Here is a 15016-nt window from a genome sequence, read left to right on the forward strand (position 1 = left end):
TACTTGGCACATGGGCTATTTTGAAGTCTCAAGATGCAATGGTCACACTTACCTTTATACAATCTCTGTCCATGTGACTCCTAAGGACACTACCAAAAAAACTGGAGGGAGGGAGGATAAGAAAGCCATACACTTTTGGGGTTGAGGAGTTTATAATGCTTTCCTATTTGTCTTCAACTTGAAGTCAGCATTTTTAGTTTTTAAAAAATATTAAATTTTAGCAACATTAAGATTCATTCTTTCCTTCCCTCAAATGCCAAGAATTTGCAGAATCCAGTTCTTGTGCTACCTCCTCCTTATAAACTTTAAGAAATCTTTCCTATACTAATCTTCTCTAGCACTTAGCTCTCTCTCATTCCACTCATTACAGCATTTAATCACACCCTATCTTGTATGGCTAGTCAATGAGTCCACAGTAACTGTCATAGCAACTAAGCCCAAAGTACCTGAGGGTAAGAGCTCTGTCTAACACCTGCAGCCTAAAGCACCTGGCGCTGTTAGCACAGATTGGAAACGTTAGTACGTTCATGCGGAGTTTAATTCAACCCTCTCCTATAAGTTGTGCATGCTAAGACTATAGTTTGTTATTGAATTTGAGCTTTCTTCATATCCATGAAATATATCATTTATCTTCTAATGTCCTATCTACTAAATAGAATTTTCTTAGCATGAACACCCTCAAAGCAGCTAAGTGTAATCTCTCAGTCAGGTTGAAAGCCCTGTTCCCCAAATGTGTGCATCCTTCTGTTATCTGAGTCGGAAATGTGAACCTGCTATAATTACTATGTGTCTCCTCAAACAACAATGCCCCAAATTTCATAGTTAAATGAGGTGTCCTTGAGATTACAAATGCCTAGAAAATCCATCTCAAAACAGGTAAAGAGAAATAATAACAGGTAATACTTATGAAGTGCTTACTATCAACTGCTGACAGTTGTGTACATGGTTACATCCATTAGCTCATCTAGTGATAGTGGTAACAAACAATGGGGTTTCCTTAGTGCAGTTGCCTCTAGCTTTGCTCTGACGTTGTGACTCATGACTCTATGCAGCTGGAGAATTCAGTCGAAAGACGGGTCTATTTGGTTTTTAAAACTAGTCTGAGTTGATCTCACAAATACCAGTATCTACAAGGTGGCTGAATGTTTCACTTTTGAACTGGTAGTTTTTAGTTCAAGATAGAGACTGAATAAAGGACCTTCCTACCAAACAAAACAGAAGCTGACATTCACCTTCCCACAGACTGCATGATATCCAGCAGCAGCGGGGCTGCCAGGTCTGGGCTTAAGTGAATGAATGTGGAGAGGACCACGATGGCCAGCCCAAGTGTCTCTTCATCGTATTCTTCAAGAATGGCCCCACAGTCATGGCATCTGCAAAGAAAAGAGAGACATGCTTTCCATGAAAGAAAGAACCATGGTCTCAAGATATAATATACTACACACATGGCTGTTTCTAGTAGGTCTTGTAAAAGTCTCCAAAAGGAGATCAGGAGCCCCGCTCTGGTAATCAGTAGGGGATTCCAGTGCCACCATCACCACAGATACAGAAACAGCACACATGGCAGAGACCACGAAGGTGCCTCTGATGGCTGAAAATGTTCTTTCAATTCCCCAGCATCTGGCCTGCATGTAAATGACTGCTCTCGCTTAGAATGAGTACCAACTGGGCCATTAGTTTGAAGCCTGTGGATGAGAGATTTGATGCATTTGACGTTATTGCTGAGGGAAGTCAGTAAATAGATTTGTTTTTCATTTGTTGAAGTTAAAAATGAAAAATGCTTAGACATGGATGGAGGCTTTCATAAAATGTTCTATTTGTGGGTAAGAGACGGGGTACTCAAGTCTACAGAACCATCTGGAAAGCCTGAGGAGACAATGGAGTCTCTTCTCCATCACTCACTCAGATGAGTTTTATGAACTCACCAGGCCTGCCAAGTGTCATATGTAAAAGCACAAACAATGGCACCCGCTCTTAGGTAACTTCTAACCTATCGCTCTTTGTAGTGTCCTAATGTAGGGTCCATTTCATTCAACTCGACCAAAGCCAGCTGGTAAAGTGAGCAGTTTTACAAAGGGAAGTGAAAGTCTAATGGGAATAGCAGGGAAACAAGAACTACAACTGCTATTGCGACCTTTCCTTCTGAAACCTTCCTAAATATAGGCCAAAGAAAGAGCATAAAAATTTCTTACAAATTGACATTTTATAATACAGGATTCACATTTCTAAGTAAAAAAGAAAAGAAATGGAGTGCACAGAAAGGCAAGTAGGAAAGATTAAGACTTGGGGAGGGGGGTAATCCCAAAGGAAGAGCTAGAGAGAGCCCTCCACGGGCAACTCAATGACCTGTGTGGACCTTCCAAGGCAGCTGCATAAGACAGGCATCACCACTTCTTCAGTCGTGGTTGTCAGGTCATTACAATGAGTAATGGATGGCCAGCTACAGGGATACTCACACCAGCCCCTTCCACCTTACCTTCCTCACTTTTTTTTTTTTTTTTTTTTGAGATGGAGTCTTGCTCTGTCACCCAGGCTGGAGTGCAGTGGCGCAATCTTGGCTCACTGCAAGCTCCGCCTCCCGGGTTCACAACATTCTCCTGCCTCAGCCTCCTGAGTAGCTGGGACTACAGGTGCCCACCACCAGGCCCAGCTAATTTTTTTGTATTTTTAGTAGAGACAGGGTTTCACCATGTTAGCCAGGATGGTCTCGATCTCCTGACCTCGTGATCCACCTGCCTCGGCCTCCCAAAGTGCTGGGATTACAGGCATGAGCCACTGTGCCTGGCCCCTTCCTCACCTTTTATCAAAAGCATACTGTATTAGTCTGTTCTCATGCTGCTAATAAAGACATACCCAAGACTAGGTAATTCATAAAGGAAAGAGGTTTAATTGACTCTCAGTTCCACATGGCTGGGGAGGCCTCACAATCATGGTGGAAGGCAAGGGGGAGCAAAGTCACATCTTACATGGCAGGAGGCAAGAGAGCTTGTGTAGGGAAACTCCCATTCATAAAACCATCAGATCTCGTGAGACTTATTCACTGCCATGAGAACAGTATGGGGGAAACTGCCCCCATGATTCAATTATCTCCACCTGGCCCCACCCTTGACACATGGGGATTATTACAATTCAAGGTGAGATCTGGGTGGGAACATAGCCAAACCATATCATCTACCTAATTTATCAATCAGGTCACTTTTACCAAGAAGGCTTCCTGGTCCAAGGGGATTTCTCTAAACTTGAAATCTTACAAGTGTTTTGTTTTGTTTTGTTTTGCTTTTGAGACAGTCACTCTATCACCCAGGCAGGAGTGTAGTGGCACCACCACAGCTCACCATAGCCTTGACCTCCCAGGCTCAAGTGATCCTCCCACCTCAGCCTCCCTAGCAGCTGGGACTACAGGCACACACCATCATACCAGGCTAATTTTAGTATTTTTAGTAGAAACAGGGTTTTGCCATGTTGCCCAGGCTAGTCTCAAACTCCTGGGCTCAAGCAATCCACCGCTTTGGTTATTCTTTATCGTACCCACTGAACAAGCATCTTTGTGCCAGGCAATGTACTGGAAGAACAAATTATGACTTAAAAGCAAAGCATGCTTTTTCCGAAACTTTCTCACCACTGTGGTGACCAAACTCAAATTCTGTAAACATGGTGAAAAAAATAACTGTGCGAGCTTACTTGTCCGTCATCACCGTCGGCTGCTCGTCAGTGAATTCTTCGGGTGCAGGCACAAACATACTGACTATGCTTGGTGCTGATAGCAGGCTGGATTTGGTGGCACCTGGGTAAGCAGCAAAGGGACAACCAGTGAATACAGATGAGCTTCAAGGGGCCAAGAAAGGCCTGGTTCTCCTCTTAGAAACCCTCCAAAGACCACATTCCCAGGAATGCAACTTGGACATCCCAATTGTACTGCAGAAAGCCCTCAATCATGAAATGAAGTCAAGAAAGATTGTGATTTGTTTCTGCTTGGTTGAAGTGAAGAGCTAGACTTCTCTCTCTTTGCTTCTTGACTTTGAAAGAAATCAGAAAGAGCTCAGGTGTGCCAGCAGGGTCCAAAGAAAAAGATGAAAGACAAAGGGGGAAATCTATTCAAGGGTACCCTTAAAAGAGCTACAATTCTTATTTGTAGGCATAAATGGAAACTGCCCATACGATACTGCATTTCTAAAATCACAAACACAGATCAACTTTACAGTTTTGCTAATATGGGAAGGTGGTAAGATCCCAGAATTCCATGCACTTAAGCAATGGAAGATCTTTGAGCTAAGAAATATCAGTGTGTTTGTTTGTTTGTTTGTTTGTTTGTTTGTGAGAAGGTCTTGCTCTGTCACCCAGGTTGGAGTGCAGTGGCGTGAGCACAGCTCACTGCAGCCTCAACCTTCCAGGCTGAAGCAATCCTCCCACCTCAGCCACTCAAGTGGCTGGGGCTACAGGCACACGCCACAATGCCTAGCTAATTTTTAAGTTTTTTTGTAAACACAAGGTCTCACTTTGTTACCCGGGCTGGTCTCAAGATCCTAGGCTCAAGGGATCCTCGCACCTCAGCCTCCCAAAGAGCTAGGATTACAGGTGTGAGCCACTGTGCCTGGCCTTGCATTTTTCAAACTGAAGTATTTATGAATGTAATATCAAGTTTTTTTGAAGGAACCATCCAGTGACTCATTCCATGTCAGCCAATCAATACCACGGTGTTTAGAACTTTGGGGTTTGATGTCTTCAAAGAAATCTGAAGCAAGAGTCTTAGCAACATGGTCCAGGAATGAGTAAGTCAGTCTGGAGAGTCAGGAAGCTGTTCTCCATTAAGAAAGCCACTAGTGCAAGATAGAGTCTCATGAAAATGAGGCATCCCAAGAAGAATCTCAAAGGGATCATCCAGAATAATGCCATGTTCTACAAAGTAATAACTAAAACTCTAAGTTCCTCAAACAGGAAAAAAGCAGAAAAATCCAACAGTCATTAAATAATCTTTCTCATCAAGGAATTAGTATCTTGGTGCTGGGAGAAAACAAACAAAGAAACAAAAACCCAGTATGACCTTTCCTCAAATAGGAGAAAGATAATGATTCAGACAATGAGTTTCTAAAGGAATCAAAATATTCATAAAGCTAGCCAAGTGGGCAATGTGTTTCTATCCGAATTTTAGGAAGAAAAAATGGTGTTGAGCCTTTGAAAAGTCAAGATGCTTCCATTCTACAGACTCCTTTGCCTGATCAAAGGTTACACGAGTATAAGAAGCAGAACGTTTGCAAATCCAAACTGCAAAGGAAAGTATCTGAAAATATCTTTATGTCACTTCCTAAGCTCCCAAATGGGAATCCAAATTTTACTATTATATTTATCAGCTATATCCAAGATAACATCCTTCCCCAAGTATACGTAAGTGTATCATTCACAAAGATCTTCAATTGTTTCATAAAGATGTTACTTTGAGTGGAAGCAACAGTATTACAAGCATAAATGTACACTGATTAATAATAGAAAAGGCAAGAAATAGTCCAAGATAAATGAAGACACAATTGATTATTAAATAGCACGGTAAACAGCATGAAGTTGCTTCAAGAAACCAAGACACAGAAAATTTAAATTCAATACTCCACATTTCCTGCACATTGACAGACCACATCAACCAGATGTCAGAATGCTTGTGCTAAAAGTGGAAAAATTCAGCCCATACAATATATGATGATACGTACATAGACTAACTAGAAACATAAGAAATTGATTTTTTAATTAAAAAACCTCTGAGTCAAGCCTTTCAGAAGATTATTGCCAATTACTATTATATAGTAATCACAATTAAAGTCAAGAAAAGGGAGGCACTCGAAGTCATTCTGGCAGTTTCAAACTAATTATTGCCTAACACAAATGCCAAGAAAGAGGTGCTTTTGACAATAGCATTGTGAAGCTGTTTTTCCATATGACAGCATGGAATGTATGATGCAATATTTATGGCCGTCACCTATAAAAGCAGACAGGTTCAGTTATTGGACACTGATCCCCATAGGGCAACACTGGCTGAATCAATGGATTCCTAAATATTGCTACTGAAGTAGGAACAAAAAGTAACGTACTAGGAGGAGGTGGGAAATGCAAAAAGGAAGCCACAGACCTCAGCCACCTTTGTTATACTTCAGTCACAATAAGTCTGCAATGTTAAAGACAGTCCCTATCACCCCCAAGTTGCTGCCGACATTTCTGATACCTCCACTACTGGCTCCCCTTCTGAATAGCTGAAGGGCACGCTACACTGAGCTAGCAGCAGAAACAGAGGGCTCTCAGAAACTTGAATGAAGAGGGGCCCATCTCCAGAGCCCAACTTTGAAGCTGAAGATTTTGACAAAAGTCCCTTTGCGAGCCTTGGGGACAGGAAAAATTATGAAGGTGTTTGTCTCAAAGGCATGCATGGATCAATCCCCCAGCTGTACTGTTGGGCTCTTGAGTTCACTATGAAAGAGACTGACTTTGCGTCTTAGTGTTCTCATCACCTCATTCCACTTCTGCTGCTACTGAGTCACCAGATCATGAAGAAGCACCAAAGATTTGTTCAACCACCCTTACTTCTACTCATCAAAGCTTTTCCTAGCCCCATAGATGAGAAGAATCTTACCTCATCCAATACAGGGACTAAAACTGCTATTCATTGCCAAAGAAATGTGAGCAAAAGCTGGAGATCAATATCTCCTCATTCCTTAGGAAAATTAGAAGAGTGACATGATCTAGAAAAATAGGTCTACTTGATTTAAAAGACTAGTTGTGAGATGGGATCATAATTCTTTCTGGGTATTGTTTTTCTACCAATGATAGGTTAATCTACCTTCTCAATTAAAAAAGAACAAAGGTAACAATTAACTACTTTGGTAGTTAAAATTCATGGGATTAATTTTGAAAATGAATATTCTGACCTTAGCACAGATTGGCCTTCAGCTTGCTTCTGTGAGCAGCATCAAGTCAAGTGAATCTTTTCAATGTATACTTCAGAGAGCTGGAAAGAAACTATTAGCCTATGACCTCAATATTCCAGAAAAAATACAGATTAGCTGGACCATGCTCAGAAGAGTAGATATGGCATGATATGGAAAACCGATATGTCTGAGGAGGAATGCTGAAGGACCTAGGAATGTCTGGTCCAGAAAGGACTGAGGGAATAAGCAATGTCCAAAAATTATAGAAGAGGCCAGGCAAGGTGGCTCATGCCTATAATCCCAGCACTTTGGGAGGCCAAGGCGGGTGGATCATCTGAGGTCAGGAGTTTGTGACTAGCCTGGCCAACATGGTGAAACCTCATCTCTACTAAAAGTACAAAAATTATCTGAGTGTGGTGGTGCATGCCTGTAATCCCAGCTACTCGGGAGGCTGGGGCAGGAGAATGGCTTGAACCCAGGAGACAGAGGAGATTGCAGTGAGCCAAGATTGCACCACTGCGCTCCAGCCTGGGTGACAAGACCCCGTCTTGAAATTCATATATATATAAAAGAGACTAGACTTGTTTTGTGCACAAGGGTTAGAAAGTCACTATAAGGAAGAACTATTGGCCATGTTCAAAGATGAGATGTCACGCACTCTCAGCCACTGGGGGTGTTTGGGCAAAGGTCATCCCCACTCCATGGAGCTGCTAAGAAAAAGGCTGCACCTGCTGGGTGACCAAACGATGGACATGTCCAATCTCCTTCAGCTTTTACAGCCAGAGACTCTGTGACTCAACTAACCTCTCATCCTCAATGGCTGCCCCTCCAGCTCAGGGTTTAGGCACGTTGGCGCGTTACACTGGCGTTTCCCAGGCTGTATCTGTTCTGTGGATAAATAGAGGGTTTCAGTCTTTGATGTGGTCATCTTAGCACCATTTAGAACACAAAGAATTTAACCAACCATCTCTTGGGGCCATTTTTTTGGTCACTGTTACTATGTATTATTAACATTTACAGAACACATCCCAGATTTCAGGGTAGGGTTATTTGGGGCTTCACTACAAACCTGCCATTCGGTTCTATGAAATGCAACTAAAAGCAGGACAGCATCTAAAACTATCCCAAAAAATCCAGACAAGCACCCCATCCTGCCCCCCGAAAAAAGTTCAAATCTCATATCTCCAGATAGGAAATGAAAGGCTAATATCATAGCCATGACAGAAACGTTTTATGCAAATCAGTAAGTACATAAGTGATCATTTGGGGCAATGGCCAGAAAGGTCATACTGTAAACATGTGGAACTGGTAGAAGGAAATGACAGGCGTTGGACTGAGGGATGGGGAACAGGAATCAGGGGGAGAGGGCAAAAATGGAGGCATGGTGCTTCAAAAATGTTTGTTCACATGAAAGATGAGGCAAAGCAGTAAGTCATGGCGCCATGCACGGATGGAGAATAGGTGGGTCTCTCATATGCATGGGTGGAGAAGAGGCAGCTCTCAGGGTGGAGCTGGTGTGTGCTGAGGTGAACTGATCAGATCCATGTTTTAGGCTGCCTTTCTCAGTGTGCCTACATGGCCACATTTGTTCTGGTGGAGACCAGCAAGTCACTGAATCTACATGTGTAGTTTAAGGTGACATGCCACCTAACATTGTACTACACAGTCACAGACTCTCCCCTGGGCTCGCATGTGAGGAGGACTTTTCCTGGCGCTAATCAAAACAAGAATATTGAGATGACACTCGTAGGACTTGGTGACTTGAGAACCAATTTGGAGGATGGAAAACAGGCCCATGAAAACTCAGGAAAGAAATTCAGATAGCATATAAATGGGAAGTATTAAATGGCAAACCAGAGTGACATGAACAAGATTGAAATTTGGTTGAAAAGTGAAAAATTCCATTAAATGGGTTATTTGGCATCATGTAGATTTTCTTAGATTAAAATTTGGACTGAAAATTGAGATCAGTTTGCCTTTTTATAACTACTGTGTCCATTGAAGTAGGTTGTCATTGTAGTCGGAATCTAAACTGGTTGGTTAGCTTAGGCTGAGCTACCTGCTGCAGAAAACAGTAGCAAGGTAAAAATCATCTTCAGAGCCCTCACATCAGCATTTAATTATCAGAGACCTAATCAAACAAAAGCTGCCATTCTCAGTTCTTACATAGCTTCATCTCTGTAAAGAAGAAAGCACAGTCCTCTTTGGTGTAGGCAGAAAGACTTCATTCAAACCTAGTGAACTCCTGAGGTTGGCTGTCCAGTCTTTCTCCTTCTCTCCCTTGCCTGTTGGCTCTTGGCTATTCACTGCTCACTACCACATATCACTAAAATGAAGAGAAAACACTAAACCTTTACAATGTAAAGAACCCTTATAAAGTCCAGGAGAGCTGAAACTATCTGTTAAATGTGAGATTGGGTATGCTGTGTGGTATTTAGTTATCTAGACTAGTGCTCTCTCTCTCTCTCTCTAAGAATAATGAGGGCAAGTAAAATTATGTATATAAATACTATGGCTTTGAAGAAAATAAAAGTATCTCAATATTTTGCTTCTGTGGATATTACAATTCATAGTCATCAGGAAGAATATTAAAATAATCTCATATCACTGCAGCCAGAAAGTATTAATCACAATACTAAAAGAGTCTGATCCAAGGGTAGGCCCCAGAGCATATCACCATAATAAGCCCTTGCATTTTAGTGGTGCATGCATGTTGCAAGGTGTTTTCACATATAGAATCTTGTAACTCAAATGACCCATTTAATTATAGAAGAAAAAAAAAACAGAAAAGGCAGGCACTTAAAAGAGGACTGCGGCTGTACTACTGGTTTGATAAGGTAGTACACATACAAAACGTGGTAACAAAGTTTAGAAAATGCAGAGTGATCATGTTTAGAATAGACATGTCATGGCAGTCATTTCTTACTTTAAAATTGAGGTTAGATGCAGTTCCATGAGCATGGGGGTGTGCGGCTGCAACCTGGTGACCCTGCTGGCTAAAACACAGAACTCGTATTCCCAAACCTACTGGCAGATCATGATGTCACTAAGCTGACAATTTTTATCACTATTAGTATTACTATAAATATTCCCTCATTTGGGGTGTACTTTGTAGTTTATACAACAGAGAATATTGATAATCTGCTGTGTGTTTTCTTTTTTATTTGCACCATGAAACCACAGTTCCATTCCCTCCTCCCCAGATCAATAACCTAATAGCTGGAATCTGGGTCTTAGAACAAGAGTTGGGCCAGCCTCAACGGAAGAGCGTGTCACTCTAGAACACTTGGGAGGTTTAAATAGACTTACTAATTACCTTAGGTGGTTTTGAAAAATTATCTGAACCAAAGAATAAGAGAGAAAATCTATTCTTTAGCGAGGGAGCAGAGTGGACACACATAAAGTAGCATTTGCTAATCCGAGAGGTAGAATGAGAAGAAAAAGCTTGACCCACCAGTGTCCCAGTTGCTGATGTTATGGGGGGCGCTAGACTGATGCTCCAGCTGCCGCTTCATTAACTGGCTCATTGTCAGAACTCCCAGGGATCCCCTTTTCATCTGCCTATACTGAGCTAGATGGAGGAAATTAGGAGACGATTATAATAATAAATTTGCACAGCACACAAAGGCTCCACACATCCATATAGAATTGTAATTGACCCTTCATTTGCTATTCATAATTTTTGGTAAATTGTATGCTTCTGTTCAAATGAAAAACTAAGGTACTCTGCTGTTCTGGATACCTTGCTTCACATAGTGAAGATGGTAACAGTGTCCATCAGCACTGATTTGTCACCTGTAAATATTTATCCCAGTTATAATTGAATGAAATATGACTATCTTCATCTACTTTTAAAATGATATACTCTGCCATGTTTCAAAAAGGATTTAAGACAAATAACAAATTTGAATGTATGGCTTAACTTTCTTTAACAGAGCTTGTGCATACATTATTTCCATCTTCCTCATAGCCCCATGAGGTCCTTGTGTATGTGTGCGTGTGTACACGATGTGTGTGTGTGTGCGTGTATATTTTAGGGTAGGATGACATATACCAACCCCAATTTTTAGAAAGAGAAATTGAAGCAAATGAAATCATATGACTTGGAACCAGTCAGCAACTGAGGTGGTCCTAAAACCAAAACATACCAACTCCAAAGTCAATGCTGTTTTCAATCTCCATGTGAGCCTCTGCCTACTGTTTGAAAAATGTGAATCAAACAACATTCCACAAGTATATTCTAGTAGACATCTTTGTTTTTAAAAAGTGGTAACATTTTTATCCTGTAAGTTAAGCATTGAAACATATCCCATCAGTGAAATGTCAAGTTATTAGCATTTCCAAACCAGAAAACAATGAAAAACACTTTTGCCAGTAGATTGCTGAGTTGGAAAGCAGTCGCCTCTGGTCCTATTCCCAGCAGTCCGACCAATCCCTACCAACTAGCCCAGTGAGAGAGGCAGAGCATCATGGATGCAACTTTTCTACATGACCCCAAATACCTTGTATATTTGACAACTTGTGGTTATTCTCTGTGTTATAAGAACAATTTCAGAAACCGAAGCTATCAACTACATGCCCTAGAAAGGGATGGTAGAGACCGGGATGACCACATGGCCCCTGGAAACTCTTCAATGTTATACACAGGTTTCACAATCATGGCACCAAGGTGGCAACTTGGTGTGATGTGAAATCAATTATAACATTATTTTTAATGTAACTAGCATGCTGTTTGATTAATGGTGGTCACAACATGTTTAGCTACAAAATAACCAGCTGATAAACTGATCAAAAGGGAAGGATGTGATGGGAATTCTTGTGTCTTAAAGTCAATATTAACCAAATTCATGGAAATGACTGCTCATCCCAATACTAAACATCTCTGGTTTTTGTCGCCGATTGGTAAAACTTACAATGTTGACTCACTTGAAAAGCACAGCTTTAAGTAAAATTCAAAAGCAGAATTCTTTTTGAAGATGTAACAAATTTAAAAATTAGCAGCATCTAGAAGACTCAATCAAAGGAAAATTTTAAACCTCTGATGATTGAATAATTTCTTCAATTCTCAGGTGTTTTTAAAGACAGCAGAATTCCCTGAGAATAAAACTCTTAATGTTTAGCTCAGTGCATAAGGTACCAGGCATGATGTCTCCAAGAACACACCACCAAGAGCTATAGAATGCACGCTTTTAATGGCAAGGAGGAGTAAGGTGGAAATCTAATGAAGTGCTAAGCTAAATCCAAAGTCTAGATCAATCATGACTTTGGGATCATGAAACATTTGTAATTTGTAAATTCATTTTATGGTATATTTAACTAGCATTTGAGTCCTACTGAGCTAATAATCCTATTTCAAATTATACTCTAATTCACTATCTTTTTATTTCTTGTTTTTGTTTTTGTTTTTGAGACAGGGTGCACAGGCTGGAGTGGAGTGGCATGATCACAGCTCACTGCAGCCTCCATCTCCCATGCTCGAGTGATCCTCCCACTTTACCTTCCCCAGTAGCTGGGACTACAGGTGCGCACCACCACGCCTGGCTAATTTTTATTTTTTTTATAGAGACTGGGGCCTCACTATGTTACCCAGGCTGGTCTCGAATTCCTGGGCTCAAGTGATCCTCCTGCCTCAGCTTCCCAAGTGCTGGGATTACAGGCGTGAGCCACCACACCCAGCCCACTATCTTTTATTAAAGATTACTCATACAAATTAGGAGAAGATACACTTTTATGATTTTAGTATGTGGTCATAAAATTGGCATTTTATCATGTGATCAAACAGATTTTTGTAATAAAAGAAGAATAATTAGATTCAGGACTAGCCATTCTTCTTTGCTACCAAAAGGGCAAATAACTGTCATTTGGAAACTATTTCTTAGAATTTCCATAATCCTTATTACAACTGATTTGAATTATTTAAAGGAAGTACAGTATACTAAAAATGAACATGGGTTTGTAAGTCTAAAGGGCCTAGCATCAATTCCTGACCCTATCACTTAGTAGATATTTGACTTTAGGCAAGTCATTTAGCTTCTCTGGGTCTCAATTACCTAATCTATAAAATGGGGCCAACAACATCTATCATGCATGTGTTGATGTAAGAATTGGATCAGACAACAATGCATGTGAGCCACTTGGCACAGTGCCTGGCACATGATAGATGTTAAATAGATAGTAGCTATAATTACTATTATGACTGCAAACTCCTGGAGAACAAGTGGTGTTTTATTTATTCACTTTTGACCTCCAGTGCCAAGCACAGTGTCTGGCATCCAGCAGACACTTAGTAAATAGTTGCTGAATGAATGAATGCATGAATGAATGAACAATGAAGATGATGATGTTCCAAACTACCAGTCCAGTATTTAAGATCTTTATCTGTTTTTTCAGGATCATCAAAAGATGGTCAAATGAAAATTATTAAATAGCTTTTCAGGCAACATCCACATGGAACACAACATTTATCAGCACATATGACAAAGGTTTATACAAGTTGCATCTGTGTTCATATCTCTGATTCTTGGTAAGAATGTCTCATGCTAAAGTCTCGTAATTAACCCCACCGAAACATGTGGACACAACTTATGGAACTTCAGTGGAACTCAAGCTCTCATGGACAAAATCTAGGACCCAGTGACAGCAGCCAGTTTCAAAATACTTGCCTCCTACAGGTCCTGTAAAATGTTGTGCCATTTCTACTCTCCAATCCAAAAGAGCTAAATTCAGTCATGACTTAGGGAATATGATATATCATACATTTATTTTACGATAACCTAGATCAAATTTTGTCAGTGATGGAGGTGATTCAAATTAAATAAAAGTGTTCCATGTAAAATTCCGCCATAGACAATGCTTTTCATGTGCCCCAAAACCCATTCCGTGTTTTATGTTCAGGTTATACAATTTTTATTTTATTGGATAATGGAATTCAGTGATCATTCCTTAACAAATTAGGATACTTGGCCAGTCAGTAACCATAGTGATTTATCAAACACTAGAGATATGGATGAAAGTGGGTCATTCTACACCTCAGAGTCTCTGAGAACATACAACATACTGTCACCAAGGAAGCTGATGCAACATTAAAATATATATACAATATGAAGATTGGAAAAATTGAAAACAAGGGAGCAGTGTTCTAAAATAAATGTACAGATGAGATAATCAGCAGAGGAAATCTTACTTGATATTGAGGAATGGCTACTTGTTTCCGGCACACCTGCTTCTAATGTAGGGGCAGATGAAGATTCTCGTGGCATTTCCAAAGTTGAAAGTCCTTTAGTAGAAGGATCTACAAACAAAAATATTATTTAAAACTCAGGACACTGATTAAAAGCAAGTTCAAGAAGCTTTTCTGTATCTTTTCCCTCTTGCCTACTACAACCATTCAAATCTTTATACACTTTCTGGGCCTAATAATTACTTACATGGAATTACATACACACTGGTTACAATGTTCCAGGGACAGCTGATTCTATGGGACATTCTGCACCTATGGATCTGCCTTCTGGAGATTAATGATAGCAAAATTACAGAGCTAAAGCTCAGCTGCTTACAATGCATATCCCCAAACAAATTCCTTAACCTTTCTGTACTGAATTTCTTTTCATCTAAGACCTAAATATGCTTAATAGTTTATCCCTATCTCCTGTCTAGGTACTCCACCTTTGTCTGACAATTTCCTACTCATCATTTGCATCTCAATTTATATAGAAAATTCCTCCTTTAGGGAGGCTTCTACGACCTCTCTCCACAAAAATATACAAACAAAAATGCTGGATCAGGTACCCTTTTGATGTAATTACAGAGCACCTTGTCTTTAACCTTCTCCAGACTTACCACACTATAATCGAATTGTCTATTTCCTTGCCCATAACCTTCACTAACCCTTAAGTGATTTAGGAGCATGGACTGTACTCAACCCAAAATAAACATGCATGATTAATTCAGATTTTGTATTTTATTTGTTGAGCAAGAAACAGACTGTCATTGGCTCTCCTATTTGACAAATGTTGAATTTAAAGTGAAATATTTTCTGCATATAATATTGTCTTATTATATGGGAAACACTCTGTCCCGTATTATTCTAGGTAACTACAAATTATTTT

The 15016-nt window shown here is 40.3% G+C and overlaps 1 protein-coding gene across 18 annotated transcripts in view; it reads right to left on the reverse strand.

Annotated features, from left to right (window-relative positions):
- The window catches only part of UNC79 (unc-79 homolog, NALCN channel complex subunit), a 278472-nt gene that overhangs the window by 62682 nt on the left and 200774 nt on the right, over positions 1 to 15016 (reverse strand). For 16 of the 18 annotated variants that reach the window (XM_012497970.2, XM_030803527.1, XM_030803532.1 and 13 more), the window contains 5 exons: positions 14092 to 14199; positions 10363 to 10479; positions 7713 to 7796; positions 3682 to 3784; positions 1233 to 1373 (listed from right to left, as the gene is read on the reverse strand). In XM_012497970.2, coding sequence (XP_012353424.2) covers positions 1233 to 1373; positions 3682 to 3784; positions 7713 to 7796; positions 10363 to 10479; positions 14092 to 14199 — 553 coding nt within the window. The remainder of the gene's footprint in view (positions 1 to 1232; positions 1374 to 3681; positions 3785 to 7712; positions 7797 to 10362; positions 10480 to 14091; positions 14200 to 15016) is intronic. The other 2 variants (XM_030803534.1, XM_030803526.1) reach the window with 1 other exon arrangement.

This window comes from Nomascus leucogenys, chromosome 22a (genome assembly GCF_006542625.1).
Source record: "Nomascus leucogenys isolate Asia chromosome 22a, Asia_NLE_v1, whole genome shotgun sequence".
NCBI lineage: Eukaryota > Metazoa > Chordata > Mammalia > Primates > Hylobatidae > Nomascus > Nomascus leucogenys.